The sequence below is a fragment of the Rhipicephalus microplus genome, chromosome 8, assembly GCF_043290135.1.
Source record: "Rhipicephalus microplus isolate Deutch F79 chromosome 8, USDA_Rmic, whole genome shotgun sequence".
NCBI lineage: Eukaryota > Metazoa > Arthropoda > Arachnida > Ixodida > Ixodidae > Rhipicephalus > Rhipicephalus microplus.
This window is the reverse complement of record NC_134707.1, coordinates 7,688,061-7,711,909: the sequence shown is the minus strand read 5'-3', so window position 1 is coordinate 7,711,909 and position 23,849 is coordinate 7,688,061. Positions and strand designations below refer to the sequence as shown.

At 46.8% G+C, this 23,849-nt stretch overlaps 1 protein-coding gene across 8 annotated transcripts in view; it reads right to left on the bottom strand.

Moving 5' to 3' along the window:
- Positions 1-3,537: 3,537 nt before the first annotated feature.
- LOC119164059 (uncharacterized) overlaps positions 3,538-23,849 on the bottom strand; it is a 236,684-nt gene continuing 216,372 nt past the window's right edge. For 3 of the 8 annotated variants that reach the window (XM_075870912.1, XM_075870915.1, XM_075870916.1), the window contains one exon: positions 16,984-19,481. In XM_075870912.1, coding sequence (XP_075727027.1) covers positions 17,232-19,460 — 2,229 coding nt within the window. In that variant the 5' untranslated portion in view covers positions 19,461-19,481 and the 3' untranslated portion in view covers positions 16,984-17,231. Of the gene's footprint in view, positions 6,164-9,399; positions 9,494-10,563; positions 11,201-16,983; positions 19,482-23,336; positions 23,672-23,849 lie in introns of those variants that run through there. The other 5 variants (XR_012885468.1, XM_075870917.1, XM_075870913.1 and 2 more) reach the window with 4 other exon arrangements.

Below are 23,849 nucleotides of genomic sequence, written 5' to 3'. Positions count from 1 at the left end.
TTCATCCGTTTTGTACAGGTGAGCAAGAACAATGCTGCAGCAGCTACCTGATGACAAGGATCGGGACACCACTCAGTTTCTTCCAAGAAAGACATGAAGACGGCACATGATGTATGCTTCGAGCCATGCATTCAGGTATACGGAGCATATATGCGACGTCAATACAAAAAATAAATAAATAAAAGATTATATTCTCCAATACAGTGTTTTGAGATCCAATTCCTCGGATGAGCGTACAAGCATTCGTAGTTAGTTTTGGTGGTTTTATTTCAACTCAAGGGCCACTGCTGCACCACACAGCAGCAGCACAGATGTCACCCGAGTCGGCAAAGGTACTGCGTATCGCGATGTTCACAATATGCGGACTCGAACTATAAAACGGAGGGAAAGAAATCTGACAACAGCCGGACGATCAAACGGCATACAAAAAAAAAAAAGCTCGTGCACCGTTTTCTTGCAAATCGACGCAACCGGCCATTTTGCATGCGCCTATAATTTGACCTCGCGGCTCGAACTTGAAGTCAAGAAAAATCACAAAGGGCGGACTGGGGAGTCGGAAAGGAAGGGACGAGAATGTAAGGCGGTCCCCGCCATCTGTTCGTACAAGCACGCACAACCCCACAATGCGTAGGCACGCACGCACAAACTGACCAATCATTGACCCCCTCTCGGCATTTTCAAAATTGCGATCCTTTACTATCATTACGGTATTACGCTGCACACGAATTTCCCAGCGCGCCGGTTCCCCCGTCCCCCGTTCTGGCACGAACGGCGACTGCAACGCCACAAACAAAATGGCGGCTCAGCTAATAGAAAGCAAAAAAAAAAACACTTAAGAACAAAAAATACAAGTGCAAAAATACGCCAGGTTGAGAACACAAGGCGCTATGGCAGTCGGTGCGTAAACGCCGTATCGAATTAAACCTACCACCCGAGACTATATAACGATGTGCATGTCTAGCCCTGAAACAGGCCACATTACTCTTCTTGCAAGGGAAGCACAATGAACGCCTTCACATTTACACGGATGGTTCTGTGTCTTCAGTAAGCTCAGCAGGGGCGCTGGTTATTCCCGTGAGGCACATCGCAATTATATTCATGACATCGCATTTGAAGTCACCGACAGCTGCAGAACTCGCCACCAAACGTGCAGCGCTGGAGTTTACAGTTGAAGACCCTTCGGTAACGTGGTCTATTTTCTCGGACTCGAAGGCAGCTCTTCACTATTCGATGTCACCCTTTTGCCATGGACCTAATGAACAGTTAGTAGCTGAAATAAGGCTTCTTCATCACCAAGCAATCGAGAAACAACACAACATAGTGTATCAGTGGATACCAGGTCATTGCGGTATATATGGCAGTGACCGCGCAGATGAGGCCGCTAGATCTGCACACGACGGTACTCAATACACAGCCATCCCGTTCTCAAGAACCGAAGCAGCTACAAGATTTTGTTCGATTGCACGTGATCTCACACTGGTACAGTGGAACTCGACAGAATTCGCAAACCCGCACCTGCATAACTTGGATTCAGATCTGCAGCTTCGTCTTTCCTCAGGAATATCTCGAGCTGAGGAGACTCTTCTATGCCATCTGTGGCTTGGAGTGGCCTTCACGAACGCATACTCTTATCTCGCTGGAATGACCAGTTCTTCTACATGAACTTACTGAAGCTACGAAGAAACCATCGCGCACCTTCTATGTGAGTGTACCCATTTTAACGGGTCAAGACAAGAACTTACTGCAGCTCAGGATAGACTAGATGATTGGCCTTTGTCGGAACAAAGGATTTTGGGTCATTGGCCGAGTCCATCCTCAGCCCAGAAAGCTTTGAAACCTTTACTACGCTTTTTGCGGACAACTGGCTTCAGAGACAGACTTTACTGTCTTATACTCTTTGATGTTGCCTTTCCTCTGTCACTATTTTTTTGTAATTTCTCTCTCTTTCACTCTCTCTCTCCGCAACATTTCTTTTTATCATCTTTTATTCCACTCACCCCTTTCCCCAGCACAGGGTAGACTGCCGGTCTAAGAACTGGCTAACCTCCCTGTCCTTCCGCTTAACCTTTCCTTCTCCGTAAACAATATCGGCTGTGGACCGTTTCACGGGGCCACCCTCGCACCAGCGAGCGTCAAGGATTTAGGGCATGTTCCGAGTGTTGCCATCATGTCCTGGGCTGGGGTATCACTGTGTTTGTGTTGCTTTGGTATGCTTCCGTGAGCGTGTACAATATGCGCCTTTCTACAATGTGAAGCGAATATCATGGTAGGAAATTTGCTGTATTCCCATACTAAGACATCGGGCCGGCAATGTGCCGTGAGCGTGTGCTCAAACTATCAGAGCTAGAAAACTATTTTTTCGCCGATATTTCGTAGCGTAGCACGTTACACGTGGGCGCACGTGTAACGTTATCGTTATCTGCATCGTTATCTGAGCTGCATCGTTATCCTCCATCGCCGGCATTGCGGTAGCTATGAGTGGTTGCAGTAAATCGGAAGCTGCGGTAAATCGGACATTTTTTTTTTCCCGCTCGTCGTCATTGTCACGCCTATGTTGCCGGCATTTCGTTAGCGGCAGTAAAAACAACCGAAACACCGTTACCATGCTGCATCTTTGGTGCGAAAATAACGTACGCAAGTCGCTGATCTCTTACCCATTAACCCACGACATTGTTGCGGATACAAGCTTGATGTCTTTCGTAACACAGTGACGACACGGCTCCTTGAGAACCCTGTCTTGTCTGGCAAAGTGCGTATAGCCAGCACGCCAAAGTTTACGTTGCGGAAACCTATACGCGCGATGAAGCTTATTGTTCACGGCTTGCGTTGGTAACGCGATATCAAGAAGCTCCGTATAGCATGACCTCTATAACGAGGTTCTTGCTGCATTAGGAGCTCTACAAAAGCACCTGCTTCAAGCCTTTTGCTTCAAAGGCCTTGAGGATGGATTCGTCCTATTTCTACATATCTCACTCGTATACAACTATGGTATCTCGTATAATTCATTGCACATCTATGGATCCCATCACGTTTAACTGCCATAATTTCATACTATACATACACACCTATCACGCTTGATTATAGCTGGCAATTTCTGGCTTATATGCAGCCATAACACAACTTGTCATCGCAATCATTGTTCACCGCCAACATGACGTAAGAGACATGACGCTCTTGAGCCACTTGTGGCCCTTGCACCACAAAACTCTACTAATCAATCTTTTTTTTTTCGCTAAGGCATAAATCTCTAGGAACAAAGAAAGCGCATTAAATGCTTGATGTTTGCTTGTGCAATCAGACAGCGTCACAGCATATTTGAGTCAACCACAAAGCACCACCTGTGAATAATGTTAGCGTCGGCTTCTCCCCGATATTGTAACGAGGCTTCAAAGTTGCCCCAATCACGTGAAATTTCAACCAACTCTTGATAAAACAACTTGTCTATAAAATGGGGCCGTACCCGGATTCAAAGGTAACAAGGACCATCGGTTTCAACCGCCTCCCTCATTTTCGGATCCACACATATAGGCTATTACGTTGGAACAAATCTTTATCTTTTTATTTTGGTGTCAGCAGTGCCTGCTTTATTTAGTCTGGTCTATTACAAATGCACAAAATATCTGGCTTGACCTCTCTCTGAATTTCCCAAAATTACAAGGTTCAATCGTTCACCTCCTCCATGCATCCGGATATTTATTAACACACACATACACTCCCACTCACTCAGACATCATACATATATACAAACAAAATGTGTTGAAGTATGTTCATCTCTCACGAAGCGTCCGGGTATCCGAAAACTTCAGAATATTTCATGGATGCTAAGTATTGCTCCAACAGATGGGGCTAAAAGGACGCCGAACTACGTGAATGTCTAATTCGCGGCTCTGTGTTACCAGCATCATCTCCGGTGTCACGCAGGAGAATGTCGAATGTCGCTGAACTTCAGGTATCGTCGTAAATAGCGCAGGCAGTCCTCGTTGAGATCTGCCAGCTGGGTTCTTCCGTCAACTGTCTCCCCGCAAACGAGGTCCCGGTGAACAACCCCAGCCAGCCGTAAGAACTTCTTCATGTCTGCCACGTCTATCAAGCAGGCGGCAATCTTGTCCAACGCCTGTACCTTGTCTACACGAAGTAAACCACAAACTCTTTTCACAAACAGAGACGAACCATTCATTGTTTCTAGCGCCCTCGCGTTGTCAATGTGGTGCTTTCCCTGGAGGAATCTTGCAGCTCGCGTCGCCAGCGTCGTGTTCCTGTCGGTAACTTGTTTCATTGTGACCACCATTCCCACAAGATCCGGCGCGTCACACCCGAACTCCACAAACTCGAGGTTGTAGTTGTTCCAGAGTTTCGGTTCTGACGCTTCGCGGAGAAATTCTTCGAAAACCTCGGGACACGGTGTATCGAGCATGAAATTGAACAGCCCAGGATTTCGATGCAGCAGTCCGGCCAACGGAAGCAGCCTCATGCCAGGATTCATCGGCAGTTTTATGAGCAGCGACCTAATGTTCGTGTTGTGGTGAACCGCATCACAGAGAGGCGGAGCAAGTCGATTCCAGCACTCGCTGCAACATACGCTTTCTATCCGTATGTTCACGGACGCCAAGGCAGGTGGTGCATTGCGGATCAACTGAACGAGCGGCGTGGTGCTTGGTTCGGTCTCGTTCGTGGAGCAGAGGACCGAGTGGACAATAAGGCACACGTGGGCGACGAGACCGAACTCAGCAGCGTCCGACAGCGTTCGCCCGAGAACAGCACATGTTACGCTCCCGATTGGCACATGTTGAGGCAGCGCAAACGCGTCCGGATACACGACTATGCAGTCTATCTCGGCGGTCACTCTGTCCATCACTCTGGCACTGGCGGCAAACTTGCCGTACTCGGAAGGGACCTGGCCCAAGCGAGGCACTGTTAACATGCTCAGAGATGTGTTTTTCGACAGTGCATTCAGAAATGCTCGACACTCCAACGTGCAAAAGGCGAACAGAGAGAAACGAAGCTCCTTCACGGGACTGCTTGCCTGCAACAAAGCCCGAATCCAAGGCTTGACACGAGGAGTTTCGAGTATGTGAGTCGTGAGACATCTGGCGCAGTTGTAGAGCGGTACCAACGAATCCACGTTAAACTGGTGAAAAGGATCTCTGTAGTGCCTCTCTACGCCATTGTAGGTCAGGCCGAAAAACTTCAGCGTTTTAGTCGAACGCAGCATCTTCTGAATCAGCGCCGCGTACTCACTCTTGAGGATGCGCAACTCTAAATCGAAATGGGTCATAACAGAGCTCAGCGATACGGCCTCGCAGACCCCCCTGACGTCTAAATCTGGGCCACGTTCTGGGGAAGCCACTTGTAGAGTGGTCAGTAACTGCATCGGACCCCAAGCGAAAAAGGCACATCCGAGATGTGACCACAAGTTTCTGGGTCCTTGATCGGTCCGTGCTAATATCGAAACATAACACATGCTTTTTCTCAAGCAGAGGCCTTCGAAACGGGAGGCGCATTCTCGACTACATCGCATGGGAGAAAGGGCCATGCGGAGGACATCCGTGGCAGAAGGACTCATCCAAAGCAGGTGCCCAAGCTTCGGGAAGAATGCCTCCCGCGTGTCGGTGACCACGCTCAGTCTCGTCAAGTAAATCATCGAACAAAGCGATGACACGAGGTTATCGTTTGTAAGAACGCTCGACAACATCAGAGTCACCGCCGTGACACCCACGCTGTCGCTGAGAGCCCTGCACACGACGCCCTCGTTCCCCGCGAAAATGTCCTCACTGATGGACGCCTCCTTCACGCATTTGTGTTTCGTCAACAGCCAGTACAGAAGGGTGGCAGCCTGCGCCTTCTCTGTCGGCGTGGCCCGGCAAGCTATCTTGACAGATTCGCTCACTGCGGCGAGGGACATGTCTCCGCTCTCGCTCTCCTGAAGCACCAAGCCGACGTTCACGAAGAATCCGTTCCAGGTGGCTCTGTTATTCCAGATGTGACACTGGTGGTTGCGACGCCGTGTGCACGCCTTCTCGTAGTCCACGCTGAGGCCCGTGTGGCGGCTTTGAATGCCATTCAGGTCGATCAGATCGAGTGCCTCGTACTTGACCTCCTTAGTAGCGGTGGACGCATCGTCATTCCGTTTTCTCTTGGACATCTTCGCACTGATGGGATAAGCCTGCAATTGAGCAGGCGAAGCGATAATGAGGGCATGTTTGCTAGAACTGTCAGTAATTGTTGCAGCGTACTTTATAAGCGCCACACAGACTCGAGATCAGTCATGAAGACAGGACGGGTACTTGATAACTTCTCTTGTGTCTGTACGTTATGTTTTGCTTTGCAATAATGACTGCGATTGCGCATTAAAAGAAGCTGCTATCGTGACGCATAGAGAAGACTACGTTGTCACTAAGCAGGCTTTTGAGAGAGAAGCGAAAAACAAGTTAAAAATTGAATTAAAAAAACAGTATAAACACAAACACTTAAAAGTAAGCATGTTTGACAGAGGTCCGTTTGTCCGGGTAAGACAGTGCGAATTAACAGACTCTCAATACACGTTTAGTCTGTATTTGTTAATATTTAGGTAATACATGATCCCACGTTTTGAGAACCATTCGGATTTATCTTTAGAGGATGACTGTCTGGCCGGTTCGAGAGCTAGCGACATTTCTTAGTGGTTTTCTCAGTTTCCAGCGTCATTCATTCTTGCTGCTGTTTTTGTTGTTTTCCCCATTACATTCAGAGACCGTGCACATACACGCTCGGCAGGGTGCCACTTGAGTGGTTACTATTTCCAGGTGTCGTCTGAATATGTCAGCATTCTAGGAACCAAAGAATAAAAGGCGTATGTTCATTCATAAAAATAAAGACGTGTCGTCTAATGTCCACACGACAAGATTGTCACACAATTAGCGAGCTTTAGCTTCGAAGGTTACTACATTCCTGGGTAATGTCTCTAGATTTATACTGAGGGAAAATCCAGGGGCTTCTCTCCAGGGGTACCAACCACCCAACCCACGAATCCGCGCCCCCATTTCTCTGTGGGCGTGCCAGACTGCTACGAGTTTCTGGACAATACATTGTCAAGATCATCCCCTTGTTCTGAAGCAGTTAGACTGTTCGAAAACCTGTTCTCCGCAAAAAACGTTGATGCGGACATTGCTCTCATTTATTTATACATGTACCTACATCGCCCTTACGGGCATTATTGTAGGGGGGAGAACAAGCAAAAGAATACAGTACAGTCGATATACCGAAAAAGATAGTTGCGGATAAAAGGCTGTATCGTTTGAAAGAACATAGTCATAACAAAGTGAAACAACACTGTCATAAATAAGGCATCAAATTGCAAATACAAAGCAAACGTTGAAAGAGAAGAGTGCTATTGGTAACACAGGGCAATAAAAACAAAAGAAAATAATTAGTACGGAACGCATCAGAAATGTACAGTAATGATTAGTTCAACAAAAAATTGTGCAAATTTTGTGCATCGTGCAATTGTGCAAAATTGTGCATCGCAGCAAAGCGTTGTCAGACATCGATCAAACTTTTTTTTTAACTTTAAGAGTTATTTGTTTCATAATGGCTAAAGCTCTCTAACTTCACTAAATAATCTTTGCTATATTTTCCCACCTATGGATGGACGAAAGAATTGTAAGTTAGGAGCTGGTTTTCGATAGTTACACACAATAATAATGAAAACTATCGTGACTAGCGACGCCTTGTCTGGTGACACAGCTACAGAGACTTAACTGGTCCCAGACATATAATAATATTATTATTAGTATTGTAATAAATAATAATTATAATAACTTTTATTAAGATTAATATTATTATTATTAGTAGTAGTATTAGTAGTATTAGTAGTATTAGTAGTAGTAGTAGTAGTAGTAGTAGTAGTAGTAGTAGTAGTAGTAGTAGTAGTAGTAGTAGTAGTAGTAGTGTTTTAACGTGAGGTACCTCCTGCAATCAAAATAAGTTGCGACATAACCGTGGAACATTAGCTACGTTTCGATATACGCGTACCAATGTAATATCGAATCATGGCGCTTGCTTTTTGCAGACGTTACCCCTAATGGAATATAGGAAAGGCCTTCTTTTCAACGGCCTCGCTGGCTGGCAATTAGTTAACAACAACCCATGCGAGAACCACGGGGGCCGAGCGTGCTGCTTTTTGTAAAGGGTAACGACTCATTCCGTGCCGAATTTAAGCATCGAATGGGTATTGACGCGTGCTCGCAGGAGGGACTTATTTTTGCCGAAAGAAATGCGTTAAACTACACTACTTCATTCATTGTAGGTTTGCATCTATATAGAAAACGGGCCGCGGTCGACACGACAAGCATGCGCGAATTTTCATTTTCGTTTAGCACACGTGGCCCTATACGAAGCGCAACGGTTTCCCCGCTTTGTGGGAAGCAACACGGCATTCTTACAGTCACAACCTTGCTGTTACGATTGCGGGCGAACGCAATACAGTGACGCGCATGCCTCATGCAGAGTTCTAATTATAGTATAAAATTCCACACGAGGAAAAGTTGCTCTGCGGCACGATCTAATATTTTTTGCGCAAACTTTTCGTGATTGTCACACGGTGCACATTCGATCGTCATCGAGCCACACGTGTGAAAATTATGAACTATTGGCTCAGTCCGCAGCTCAAGAGAAATCATGATGGAAAAATGCGATCCCAACAGGGCTCGATTAGCCTAGCATGGTGCACTGCACGCTAGTCACATTATTTTGTGTCCTTGAATGAGCTAGCTGCGAGGTACGTCTTGCGTATACCTAGATCGAAACGGCAATTCATGTTTCAACGAAAACGCCGTGCGGTGTCCAGCTTCTTTTTTTTTTTTTTCATCTTCGTTCATAATCTGTGTGACAGTTCACGGCAGCTACTAGAAGGTGAATCCGCTTTCGAAGCTGACCCCGTTTTCGCCAGTAGATTAAAACAACATCGAGAAGAAGTGACAGTGGCTGTGGTCCCATTCTATAGACGTATAAGCAAGAAAACATGTGAACTGAAGTCGCGGACGGTAGCGGCGTAGGCAGGAACTTTTTCCGGGGGGTGGGGGTGGGGGGCACCACTTTGATTAGAATTAGGCAGCTGGTCAGGCAGATGCGGCGGACTGTTATTTTGTGCCCCCCCCCCCCGGAATTAGAGGAGCAGGGATTGGCAGAAACTGTGGTAAGAGTTACCTTGGCGAGAGAAGTATACAGAGCGGGGATTGGCGGAAACTATGGTAAGAGTTACCATGGCGAGAGAAGTACAGAGCGGGGATTGGCGGAAACTGTGGTAACAGTTACCTTGGCGAGAGAAGTACAGAGCAGGGATTGGCGGAAACTGTGGTAACAGTTACCTTGGCGAGAGAAGTATACAGAGCAGGGATTGGCGGAAACTGTGGTAAGAGTTACCTTGGCGAGTGAAGTACAGAGCGGGGATTGGCGGACACTGCGGGAAGAGTTACCTTGGCGAGAGAAGTACACCTTTAAAAGACTGGAGCGGCACCTGTATGACGTAAGAAAGGAAATTTCGTCGAGCGCACTGTTCGAACACGCAGAAGAAACTGGCCGCGAAATAGACCGGAACAGAGTTAAATTAACAAAAATTAAGGGAAAGATTTGGACTTCAGGGCTTTATCTTGCCTCACTGACAATTCAGAAGACGGTGCACTTTCTTGAATGTAGTGGCGGCAACTTCCCCCACATGTGCGCACGTACGTCGTATATTATTACAATATGCATAATCGGGCTCTGTGCGCATTCATTTTTTTTCTTGCAAACGAGGCTCTCATGCGGTAACTGAAACGTTTTGCTTTTATGTGAACAACCGGGGTCGATGCTCATTTTAAACAACGGCAGTCACAGTGGAATCGCGTATACATAGCTGCGACGTGCCGCCGATAAATTTTACTGCGACTTTCCGGATCGCGTAATCTGTAGAAGTCCACACACATAAAGTGAGAGCAAAACAACACTGTTCAAAAGCGGAAACACCGTGAAGTCGCAGTTGAAAAGAACGCATCCAACCGCCAGCTTTTTCATCGCCAGAGCGAGGCGACCCAACCCTGCACGTCACCGCGATTGCAGCGCCCACCCCTGCTGTGGTGGGCCTCGCGCCCAATATAAGGCTACACACATAGTGCACGTTGAAGCGAACAAGCCGGTCATGCGTCCCACGATACCGACGTGAAGTGTCCCACAATATCATGGTTTCACCTGCCACGAGAGGAAGAAATGGGAGGCAAAGAAGTTGACCAGAGGGCTAATAAAAATAATCATTGCAATTTTACGTCCCAAATCCAACTATTTCATTGTGAGGCACACCACAGTGAAGCGTTCCGCCAGATTCAAGCGCCTTGGGTTCTGAAGGTGCGCCCGAATCTAAACACGCGCATTTTCAGCAGTTCACCAATACCCTATAGAAATGAAATCTCAGCGTCCGGGATCGAACACGCACCATATACCCACTGTAACACCGCGGCGGCTCTCGGCCAGTCAGAACGGCATAACTTCAAGCACGCTTTAAAGTTCACAAAAAAATGACAGGTGCTCAACAATGTTCGAACTACCGCTTACCCGGAAATCGTGATGAACAATGTGCCGTTTCGAGGATGACTTCAACACTCCACGAGTACGACACAGTCGACAGCACGGTGTTAGAAGTCCGCTGTCAACGAAGCGACGAGGCTACGATGTACAGACTGGCCGTGAGGGGCCTGTGAACTGTGCCACTTGTGTGGAACTCGAAGGGGGCACAGTTGGGTATCACTGACTGGCTGTCAATGTGCCTCCAAAGGCAAAAATGTTAACGCTCAACGAGCTTATCTGCACGGGAAGGCGGGTCGTACACATGTACGGGTTTGCAAACTTCCGTGCCACACCCGATACGGAACGACGGCCGAATTTCGTTTGACACCACCGAGGGCAAGACAAAGAAAGAGATAAACGCAAGAGAATCGCTCAAAGAAGCACTGACACAAACTTTCGAAGGCGAGATAATGAGTGAGATAGATCTATCTAGAGATGTGCATAACGTCTACGTAATATGAGTGACTGATATAGCCTAGAACACGTTTAAGATCAATTTTAAAGTGTATGCCGCGACGCAGACATCAACGTGACTGGAGCGTAAACAAAACTGCCTTACAAGTTGCTGTTGGCTGGTTGCTAGCGCGCACCTTGCGCTCGCGCTAACCGATTTTTCGCCTCGTGCTTGCGGATTTCCGTGTGCTGGCTGTCAGTGCGGCACACACTGTCACGCGCGGCTGCCACGTCACAGCTTTGAGAGGTCACGTGGCCAGCAGCGTTTACTTTGCACCCTGCACGTCGCCTGCCGAGCTCGGTGCTCTTGAAAGTGAAACAGCAAGGGGACGTTAAAGGGAAGTCTCTAAATAAATGCCCACCGCCAACTCGCCCAAGCGTGGTTTCCAGCCATCGTAAGTGGGTCATGAGCAACTTACTGTAAAAAGAAAAGAAGTTGCAAAATATCAGTGTCAATTCTCCTTCAAGTTATTTTATCTTAATGACCGTGGATTCAGACATAGACCTCGTTCATGAATCTTTTCCCACTGGTTCAGCTACCACTGGTTTTCTGCGTGAGATCGGAGAAAACCAACTATCAAGCGGTAGGTGGCGTTATGCTCGCGAGCGTGTATCCCCACCATCATCATCATGATTAGAACGGTGGCGCTGGCAGTGACGCCTGGCGGCAAGCCTTGGTGGCGGTACGGGAGATAGGAGCTGGTCTCTTTGGCGGCTGGCGCGAACAGTCGGCTCTTGTTGTGGTTCTTGGTGGACGGCACCGCGGGTTGTCTGCCATAGGCTCTCGTGGTGAGTCAAGCGTTGGCGAAGCCGCCCTGCGTGTTTTTAGGTTTGTTATGTTGCTGAGTGTTACGTAGTTTTGTGTAAGGCTGTTCTAGCGTGTTGATCACGATTGATGCAGTAATTCGACCGGCGATATCGTCTATTCAAAAGTAGTTAAACAAATTCGTGTTGTTTGGTTCGGTCCGACCGTGTCTATTGTGTCCGTTCACTCCACGAGCGAGGCTATCATCACATCGAGAGCCCACAGCCTACGCGTCGTTAACGAGGAACTGGTCATTCGGGGGACGCACTGCCCATGGATCTGAGAGTGACTTATAGGTCAACTCCGGCGATTTTTTTTGCCATGTCAAGGTTATGGTGTTTCTATGTTGCTGAGACACTCTTGTCACGAGCCCAATAGCTCAGGAAATTCGAAAATGATTTTAATAAGCGAAAATGGGCAATACCGAAACCCAACCAAGCACCGTGTCTGCGTATGACGTACTATTTGGTAGAGGAGGAGGCCGTATACTAGTTCCGCCGGCGCGGAGTATGAGAACCGTTAAATCCAGTCCAGCGAAGCACCGGCCAAACACCACAGAGGAAGGAAGAAAGCATTCCCGCGCTAAACTCGTGCCAAACACCACCGCTGTCGCCTTGTGGAAAGCACAATAAACGCTGTAACGGCCAAAGTAGCGATGCCATCGGCTGCGTCACTTCCGTTTACATGCCAAACATGACGTCACACAGACAGTGTTGCCAATAATTTTGGCAAGTGAGGTGAGTTTTTCGATGCAATCTTTAAAACTAGTTTGCAAATGATCAGCGCATCACTCAAACCTGTTTTCGGCATGAAGGACTGAAACGTGCAAAGGAACATACCCAGTGGATTTCATTGAGATTCATTGACCTCGAAAAACAGCCGGAGTTGGTCCTTAAAGAACGCGCGGAAAGGAGGAGCAGTATGATAATACGGTATCGCGTTTCCGTATCTTGCTAAAAGACTATTATTGTCCAGCAGCACTTTGATTTAAGCTGCATCCACTAGCGGATCCAGATAAGGAACAATCTCTCCCCCCCCCCACCCCGAACGAGTGTCATGTCAACTTCCCCACCCTCTCTTCAGTGCTTGTCGTTGACCAATGTGAGCATGAATTAACAGTGTTTATGGTACAATAGCGCTTTTGTGCTACTAATAACAAAATATTCAGGACCTCCATCTTCACTTTAACTTCAAGCAACTGCCATATCCCCCCCCCCTCAAAAAAAAAAAAAGAAGTGGCTGGATCTGCCCCTGGCTGTATTGGACGACCTTGCTTGAAGATGCGTCGGCTGCAAGCACGTCAAATTTTTGTAACACTTCGGGCAAAGGCAAACTATTGGGGAATTCCGTTGGGAGAACAGGAGCTCTCGAAAGCCCGCTGAAATTGCAACAGGAGCATAAAAAAGCAGTGGCGTCGCCAAAAAGGGACTTGTGCCTCTCCCTCACTCCTGATATTTTTTTCGCCATGCGTATACATCGCGCAACAAAATACCAATTTGCGTGCCTGGCCCACACTTTCAATCAAGGAGGTATCCTTTCCCACCCGAAAAACAATCTGCATACAACCCTCCAGAAAAGCATGCTGAAAGTGCTCTCTTTAGAGCCAGCGTGTATCAGTGGCCGAACAGGACTTCTGTCGGTTCTTGTGACCAGACCGAACCATCTGGTAGCAGGCGACTTGATGTGACGAAAATTGAAATTTCAAGAAAGTCAAACAAACGTCACAGAATACTTAGCAGGTTCTAAATGAGGAGCATGTAGAAAGTAAACCACGTCTATATTGTGACACCTGTTACTGATCATGTGTTTAGTTGCTGAATTTCTTGCAGATATTACTTTGCTTCGCCTCGTTACTTACTACAGCGACTTTCAACTTGCATCAGTTAATATAGTTCTTTTTTTCCAGATATTACGAAATAATGCGAGAGAAACCTTCTCGCCTTGTTTTTTTTTTTTTTTTTGTAGTCGCCTGCTCATAGGCGGCCAGCGCGTCCTGCAGTCCTTCCTCTAACAGGAAGGTCATTGCCTTCCAATGACCATATATCAAGTATGCACACATACTTAAACGACAACGAAAAGTAAAAGAAATGAGAAATAATTAACTAAAAGCTTATATTATTGGAATAACTGGTGATAAATTATAAAAAGACAATAAACAATAAATCACGTGAGTGAATTCAGCCTTTTTCTTGTGTTTGTCCAGTTAATTCCTTTCCAATCATCACGTGGTACCAAATGAAGTACAAACTATTTAGTACGACGTAAAGAAATACTCAGCCGTTAAGCATCACTTCATAATTTTCAATAGACATAGACGCATTCAGTGAAAATGCCTCCATACTAACAAATACAGCTACCTTTTTTGAGCATTGTTCAATCAAATGGAACTCAAACTTCACAGTGTCTTCATACGATCCGGTCGGTAAGCATCCCTCGTCAAAACAGTGCAATAGAAACACGAACAACCTGTGAAAGATGACTAGCGCAGGCAGTTGCCAACATGCGCTAATATATCTCAAGAAAGATTACGCACAGGAGTGGGGCAAATATCATAGCTTCAAGAGCCGCAGGCGTACAGTGAAAGCGAACTTGTTTAATCAAATGAGGTTAGTTACGGAGATACACTTAACGCAATCATACATGGAGTGTATAGCTATTCTCTCTCCAGTGTGTGCTCCATGTGTACATTCACAATATAGTGAATGTGTACATTCACAATAAACCAAAGCAGCTGGCATTCTGCGATAGTTTTGTGTCCCTATATATGTATGTGTTTGTATTTCATTTTAAGGCAACGGCTCGTTTCGCAGAAAATTCGGCATCGGCATCGTTGGTTGTAAGGGTAAAATCATAATCTTGAGCGTGAACCAAAAATCGAGAGAATTATGCAACTAAAATGAATAATCAGATTTCCGGGTCTGAATGGGAATCGAACTCGGGCCGTTCGTGTGGTGGGCAGGTGTTTTAGCACACAGCCAGGAGTCTGCTTGGAAATGCAGGGAAAATAACTTTCACCATTTACAAACACATGCGTCCTGTATGTACGCATGTGCTTGTTATATATATATATATATATATATATATATATATATATATATATATATATATATATATATATATATATATGGATCCAGCATCCCCTCATCTACATGCCTTGGTTCGATGTATGTTAGGCGTTACGTCGTAAAACTTTATAGTCAGCTTGGCAGTGATGTATGAGCGACGATGGCGCCAGCGATCAATTAAAGGGCCCACTTTTGTCCACTACCGTTTTTCTTTTTCGATTTTGTTGCAAAAAGAGAACAGAAATCACGTCCACTATACCCGAACTGTTTGGCCTTGTTACTTTGAAAGCCACCTTCCAAGGCCAAACATTCACGAGGTGGGGCAAGTTCTCGTTACACATTCAGTATTCGCCCATTTTCAGCTTCCCGAAATACCCACTATAAGTTGACACACATTCACATAAGCCGCACAGCTAATGTCGCTGTTGACAAATTTCTCAGAATACTTCTATAAACCACACACACACATTGTAACAGGGAGAAGCAATCAACCAGTCGTTCGAGTGCGTCAGTAATCTAGAAAATATTTATTCTTGAATCTGCATGACGTCAAGGCTGATGACGAGCAGTACGCAGGATCAAATCCCGGCTGCGGCGGCTGCATTTTCAATGGAGACGAAAATGCTGTAGGCCCGCGTGCTCTAACTTGGGTGCACGTTAAAGAGCCCCAGGTGGTCGAAATTTCCGGAGCCCTCCACTACGGCGTCTCTCGTAATCATGTGGTGGTTTTAGCACGTCGAACCCCATATCAATTAATCAAACACCAATCGTGAAGGCGGTTGGCACCAAAACGTTCAGGAACATTTGTATCAGTATAAAGCAAACAGTTTCTATCTGTAAAAATTTTAAGTTTGTTGCAGAATTGAAGCATTCGTAATTATCACCTGAGCTGCTTTGCAGAGGTAAGCATTGACCCCAAGTAACGACAAGTGTAATGAACTGGGGGTATTGACCTTCCTACGACGCCGCTGCCTGAAAACAGTGGGCGTTTCCCCGACGAGACCACCAGACTATAATGTGCGACTATGAGCTCGACCGTAAAGCAGTGTAAATATATATAGCGGCAACAGGCTTCCATCTGTATATTTAACTCCGTATACCGTTGGGCGAACTTCTGAAAAAAAAAAACTTTCATTTTAATTTGTCCGGCGTCTTCGATGATTCCTTAACGAATGGGCTATAAATACTTGCATACACACCACATTAAACAACAATGTTGATTACTGGCAATGGAAATTGACATTGAGCTTGATCATTTGATATCTGCCCGATAGCCAGAATTGCGCAGATACTTCTTGTTTGCTACTAAAAGGTGGGATGGTCGGGCAATCGAGTATAGAAACCTGCAGTCTTCTCCGCGCGCAATATATTGCACAAATGGCCATTGTATCTTCCCTAATGTAGTTGAAGTAAACATTAAACAATTTCACACAATTTCTTTACCTTGTGTGTGTGTGTTATTTTGCGGCCAAAGCATGTGAGTAAGCAAGTACCAACTAGGCCAACAATCCGTATTGTTACAATTTCACACCGTTCACAAAAATAGAACACGCTTGTTTATAATGTATATTGCGACAATTTTGTGGGTTGTCAATCACATTATTCGCCGCTTCTGTAAAATATTGTAGCGGCAACAATGAAAACGTACCAACAAGTCGCTGCACACGTGTTTATAACATTGTCGGTACAGCATTCCCTCTAGATTTTGTTATATTACAGTCTGTGAATGGTAGCGCAAGGAATAACTCTTTCAAACAACTATAGAGGCCACCACAAGTCAATAACGTGAGGGTCTATTCCGATTTTAATGAAAACGCTTCAAGAATGCCCCTCGAGTGACGCTTGGATCCATACTCGATGAAACAAAGTGCCCATAGCATGGGGTCGTGTCCTGAGTTCAAGACAATGATCCCCTATTTCGCCCTTCTCACACAATAGCAGTTATAACAGAACACTAGCATAACATTGGAACAGAAATTTGCGCAAAATTCTTAATTTTAGTGTCAACCATGCAAATAAATATAGTCTGCTGCTTTACAAATCCACAGTTGATCTAGCTTACTCATAGTCAAAATTTCCGAGAGATGAACGACAAAAGAGATTATGTTTCATTTATTCACTTCATTAAACATTGGAAAATCTAAGAGCATACACACTATTTCTGACACACGCACTAAACATACAAAAACACAAAGTGTGAGCATTTTTCATCCCTGTCCGGGTACCGTGGCACCTCAGATTATTTTACTGGTGCGAAGTATTCACTTACAAAACATGACATTGTACACGACCACTTAGCGAATGGTCTTGTGTTCCCACCATCTTCTACGGTCTCAAAGAGGTTCTTGAATGTCGCTAAACTTCAGGTATTGTCGTAAATAGCGCAAACAGTCCTCGTTGAGGTCTGCCAGCTGGGTGCTTCCGTCACCTGACTCCCCGCAAACGAGGTCCCGGCGAACAATTCCTGTCAGCCGCAAGAATTTATTCATGTCTGCCACGTCTTTCAAGCACGTGAGAATCTTGCCCAACGCCTGTGCCTTGTCCACACGAAGTAAACCACAAACTCTTTTCACAAACAGAGACGAACCATTCATTGTTTCCAGCGCTCTCGCGTTGTCCACGTTGTGCACTCCCTGGACAAATCTTGCAGCGCGCATTGCCAAGGTCGAGTTTCTGTCGGCAACTTGTTTAATTCTGAGCATCATGCCCACGAGATCCGGTGCATCAGACTTGAACCCTACAACTGCAAGGTTGTAGTTATCCCATAGTTTAGGCTGTGAAACTTCGCGGAAAAACTCGCCTAAAGCTGTCGGGCAAGATGCGTGGAGCGTGAATTTGAACAGCGCGGGGTTTCGATGTAGCAGTCCGGCCAACGGAAGCAGCTTCATGGCAGGGTTCATTGGCAGTTCTATGGCCAGCGTTTGAATGCCCCTATTCTGAAGAAGCGCATCGCAGAGCGGTGGCGCGAGTAGATTCCAGCACTGGCTGCAACAGCTGTTTTCTATCCGTATGTAAACGGTCTCCAAGGCAGGTGCATTGCGGATCAACTGGACGAGCGGTGAGGTGGTGGGATTGGTCTCGCCCGTGAGGCAGAGGACAGAACGGACTTTCAGGTGTACGTGGGCGACGAGTCCAAACTTGGCCGCTTCCGACAGCGTTCGTCCGAGCACAACAAAAAACACGTTCACGGATTGTCCCGGCATATGTTGAGGAGGTTGAACCATGGCGGGATACGCGACATTCAAGTCTAGGTTCGCGGTCACCCTGTGCATAACTCCGGCATTTGCGACAAACTTGCCGTATTCTGAAGGGAGCTGGCCCAAGCGAGGAATTCGGACCATACTCAGTGATGCGTTTTTCGACAGTGCGTTTAGAAATGCTCGACACTCCAACGTGCAAAAGGCGAACATGGAGAAGTGAAGCTCGCTCACGGAGCTGTCTACCTGCAGCAAGGCCTGAATCCAAGGCATGACACGAGGGGTTTCCAGCATGTGATTCGTACAACATCGCATGCAGCTGTACAGTCGTATCACCGAATCCACGTAACGCTGTTGGAAAGAGGCTCTGTAGTGCATCTCAGCGCTATTGTAGTTCAGGCCGAAAACCTTCAGCGTTTTGGTAGAACATAGCATCCTTTGAATCGGCACCGCGTACTCCTCTCTCAAGGTCAACAACTCTATATTGAGCTGAATCAGAATAGAGCTCGCCGATACTGCCTCGCAGATGCCTCGGACGTCTACCTCTGGGCCACGTTCTGGGGAGGCCACTTGTAGAGTGGTCAGTAACTGCATCGGATGCCAACCAAAAAAGGTACGTCCGAAATGTGACCGCAAGTTGCTGGGTCCTGGGTCGGTATGTGTTGATATCGACACACCACGCAAGCTACTTTTCAAGCAGAGGTCTTCGAAGCACGAGACGAATGCTGGATTATGTTGCTCGCTCGCGAGGACCGTGCCGAGTACATCCGTGGCAGAAGGGCTCTTCCGGATCAGGCGCGCGAGCTTTGAGAAGAACGACTCCTGCGAGTCGATGACCACGCTCACTCTCACCAAATGCTTCATTAAATTAAGCGATGATACGAGGTGCTCGTTGATAAGTGCACTCGACAGCCACAGGGTCACGGTCGTGACACCCACGCTGCCACTCAGAGCTCTGCACACAACGCCCTCATTACCTTCGAAGACGTCCTCACTGATGGTTAGCGCCTTGACGCATCCGTGTTGCGTCAACAGCCAGTACATCAGCGTGGCCGCCTGCTTCTTCTCTTCGTGCGTAGCATGACAAACTTTTGTGAAATATTCACTCCCTGCCGATAACGACATGTCTCCTCTGTCGCTCTCCTGAAGCACCAAGCCGACGTTTACGAAGAATCCATTCCAGGTGGCTCTGTTGTTCCAGATGTGACACTGGAGGCTGTCACACTTCGTGCACGCCTTCTTGTAGTCCACGCTGAGGCCCGTGTGCCGGCTTTGAATGCCATTCATGTCGATTAGGTTGGGTGCCTCGCGCTCGACGTTCTTAATACTGGTGGACGCATCATCATTCCATTTTCTCTTGGACATCTTCGGAGAGATGAGATAAGCCTGCAAATGAGCAGGCAAAGCAGTAATGAGGACATGATGATTCCGTTTGTATCTGTGCGTTTGTACATTGCGCTGCGAGATGAGTGCTACTAAGCATGAAAAAAGGCTGTTATGACGCATAGACAATGCGGCGTTGTCGTCACGCAGACATTTTATACAGAAACAAAAAGTAAAACGTTGCACTTCCTCCTATATACGCATATCCCTAAAAAGAACAGTAGATCATAAATATGCGTCCACTCTTGTAGACACTATAGTGATAATAAAATAAGTCTCGCTGACTATGTGAAGTCAGCAAGACTTATTTGATTATCACTATAGTCTATTGGGTACTGTCTCCAGATTGTTGCTGTGTAAACACACAAAAAAAACAGATGCTTTAGCCTAGGGGTCTGAAACACACGGCCCGGCTCGAACATGACCAGCTCGTGTGCCAGACCTGTATACATGTTTCTTGACGATCCATGCCTCTCGACATTACGTGTACACTGGCGGCTACGAATATCACTATGCCCGGAAGAACTCACACATGTGAACCCCTGTGCTTTGCGCATTAACGCAGGAGGCGTTAATGCGAACATTTTTTATCGTCGCAATTAAATGTTGTAAGGCGTCGAGTCGGAGTGTTGAAGTCTTTAGGAGTTGGTTCATGCTTCACAAGGAACAAAGTTTTGTGACTTCACTACATGTAACCCGGCTACGCTTCCGCATATGCTGTGCGAGTGTCCGGCACAGTACAGACACGCTAACACCACGACCTTTTCGTCGAAGCTTCATGAGGCTCTGCGGAGCCCTGCTCTTGACGACCAAACATGCAGGGCGACCCAGCACGCCCATGAGGTGGCGTCGAGGCAAGTCCTTGACGTCCCCTCATGGGAGGCCTAGGCCCGGCCACCTAAACCAGCTGGCTTCTAATAATAAAGTTTATTTCTCCTCCTCCTCGATACATAAAAACGCAATATTTTATCGCATAATATGATAAAGAACGATTTCTTCAGGTCGTCTACAGAGATGTGACTGGTCTCGAAGCGTTTTTTTTTTTTCGTGTGACAGTTCCTGCAGTCACGACGTGATCAACTTAAACATTCCCGTGAAACAATTACTGTGTTTCGGAATCATCCACCTCATTTTAGTCACTCTGGAAACCTGCATCGATACGTTCCCAAACCATGACGCCTGATTCGTTCAGAAGTTATGCTTATATGCGACATGGTAAATAATCTCTTTCCAATAGCAACGTTAGTTGATATTACATTCTACACCCTTCCCTCGCCTCATTTTGTTTCAACCCTTTACACTGTCCAGTCATTTGAGGCACAGTATATTCTGACCACGGCCAGCTAGTTGTGTTGAGTTTCATAAACCAGCTTTAGACATATTCAATGCGCTAACTACCGAAGCTTGACAGCCAATCGCCTCCGCAGCTGAAAAAGCAGTCCCGCTCCTGCAGTCGGCAATGTTCTTTAAAGGCGTGGCCGGCTGTCAGGCTCATGATGTCAGCCTGGAGCGCGCGCCCATTGGTGGAAGATTATGTGCGACTGATTTTGAGGAGAAGCCACACACTCCCGAATCGGTATCTGACGATAGAGTTTCTTAACAAGGCATGGGTTCGAGCTATAATTGGTACTCCATGATAACTTATGGTGAATTCCACTGGTCGAGCGGGAAAAAAGTTTTTTTTTCCTCCATGGCCTAGAATCTGCATGCCGCTGGTAGATTCGGGGTAAGTTTGCGTTTGCCACTGGCAGATTCAGAGCAACTCACTTCACGACAGATTTTTCCGCGGGCTCTGTCTTGGAAAGACGGATTTCGCCGAAACACCGAGAATGCGTTGCCATCCTTTCCGGTACAGTAGGGCAGCTATAGGTTGTCCTCGGCGGTTTTTTTTTTCTTTTTTTGAGGCAGTTTCTAGTCTCCCCGTGAACTAGTTTACATCGCTGAAATAGCGTCGTGTGACTGTGCTGGACGTACTGCTGCTGGTTCGCTTCTCGTTTTGAGCAACAGCAAGAGCACTGGTTCTGCTAGCCGTAGCAGCAGCAAGGACGTCAAGCCACACGTTGTATGCGAACAGATGTATAAGAAAATGTTTTCTGGTCAGTGGTGTGCACGGGTGAAAATATACGGCTAGTCGAGGAAGTTTCCGGTACCGGTTTAGTTGCCATATAAGTAAACAACTTCCAGAGTGACGTCACGCAGGGTAGTCACGTGTAGCACTCGCAGATCTGGCTCGACGCGATCCGAGTGCTCGCTCCGGGATTTCGGCGGCCGCTCCGGATCTATCCATGGATGCAGGAACAGCGCAACGTAGAAGTAGTTACTTCGTAACTACGGAAGCGAAAAAAACAAGGACAGAAAAGAGCGCTGCCGTAGTTACGAAGTAACTACTTCGAAAAAGTAACTACTTTTTCGCTTCCGTAGTTACGAAGTAACTACTTCTACGTTGCGCTGTTCCTGCATTCAGTTATGTCCTACCAACTTGCCCAAGCTTCCACGCTTCACTACCTATGGAATTCGCCATTCCTCCTTTTGCAAAAATTTTTTTGAACAACCGATGAAACACGTACGGGCGCAATCTTCCGACTGAATTTGTTTTAGAAACGAGGCCTATATATTTATGACAAACTAAAACACGAATGTCAAAGGTGCAGTACGACAGCGCGCTTCAGCTACTCCCCTTCCCCCCCCCCCCCCCCCCCGATGTAGTGCTCTTTCGAAAAAGGTCATTTCCTTTTCTATCAAAGAAATTCACGACATGCTCACGTATTTTCAATTTACGCCGCTTTCACAAAGATTTCACCCTTGGGGCTTCCTAACGTGCGCCTAAATCTTAGCAATTAGAAGCGACAGTTGTGGCTATTTCGCGCACATGAACAACGCAGAAAGGGTTCAAGAGGAGCGGAAACTTTCAGTTGGGTTTCAAAATTATTGATTGATTGATATGTGGGGTTTGACGTCCCCAAACCACCATATGAGTATGAGAGACGCACTAGTGGAGGGCTCCGGAAATTTCGACCACCTGGGGTTCTTTAACGTGCACCCAAATCTGAGCCCACGGGCCTACAACATTTCCGCCTCTATCGGAAATGCAGCCGCCGCAGCCGCGATTCGATCCCGCGACCTGCGGGTCAGCAGCCGAGTACCTTAGTCACTAGACCACCGCGGCGGGGCGGGGGTTTCAAAATTACTGCAGTGCTATACATATGCAAAGGCATGCACTGAAACAAGACATACATCGAACAGGTAGCGTTTTAGTGTCATACAACGCATGTGTATGGACATGCGCGAAACGACAAATTAACGATGGTATAACGCCTTAATAACAACCTGCAATGCAAAAACATGCTCTCTGTCCGCTAAAGGAACAATGAAGTCTCACTAATGCACAATGAACCTCGTGCCTTTATGCGAAAAACTTCCAACAGTTATCGAGAAGTGCTGTCCCTGCCTCTCCCGAGAATCTGAATGTTATGTAGATATACGGCTCGCATTCGTGGGTATTGCAGTGGGCCGGTCAATGAGCCCCATTTTCACCTTTACTGACAGTTCCTGCTTTCCTCATCATTTTTTCAATAGCCAAAACTGTGGTTTCTAATTGAACATGAACCGACTGGCCCAACAACGTGTACTTCCGAGTCTAAGCACACGGGCCTCTAACATTTCGCATTCATTGAAACGGGATGGCTACGCCCTGGATCGAACACGCATCCTTTGGGTCAACTGCCGATAACCGTAACCAGCGAGGCGACATTGGGTCGGCAGAAACTACATAACTTCAACAACACTTGAAAGTAAACAACAAATTAACCCTGATAATACACGGATACGTAGCTCTATTCTAAAAGAATGATCGCTCACCTAAACGTGCGAAGAACTGTGCGCCGCTTGGGCGATGTGTTCGCAGCACTCCACGAGCACGCCACCGTTCAACAGTCGACGAAGCAACGAGCGAATGAAGCAGCGACTTGCAGTGCGAGGAATGTGGACAGTGCCACTTCTGTGACGCAGCTGCGCATTACTCAGTGGCTGCCCATGTGACTCCAAAGGCAAAGGCGCAAATAATCAAGGGGCTTATCTGCACTGGCAACCAGTGTCACTTTGACTTCGAGCAATGGCAAAACCTTGTTTAACACAATCGAGAGGGAGACGAAGAACGAGATAAACGCGAGAAAATAACTTGAAATTCTTTCATCTTTATGACTAGGCACGGCCGCATTTTGATCAAGTGGCCGTGCTCCAGGTTTACCGTGAAATGTTTTTTGCACCCCAAACCGCAGGTTCAGCTACTACTGGTTTTCTCCGTGCAGTGCAACGAGCCCAAAAAGACTCGGAAGCAAAAATGTCCAGCCCCCCCCCCCCCCTTTTGTTCGA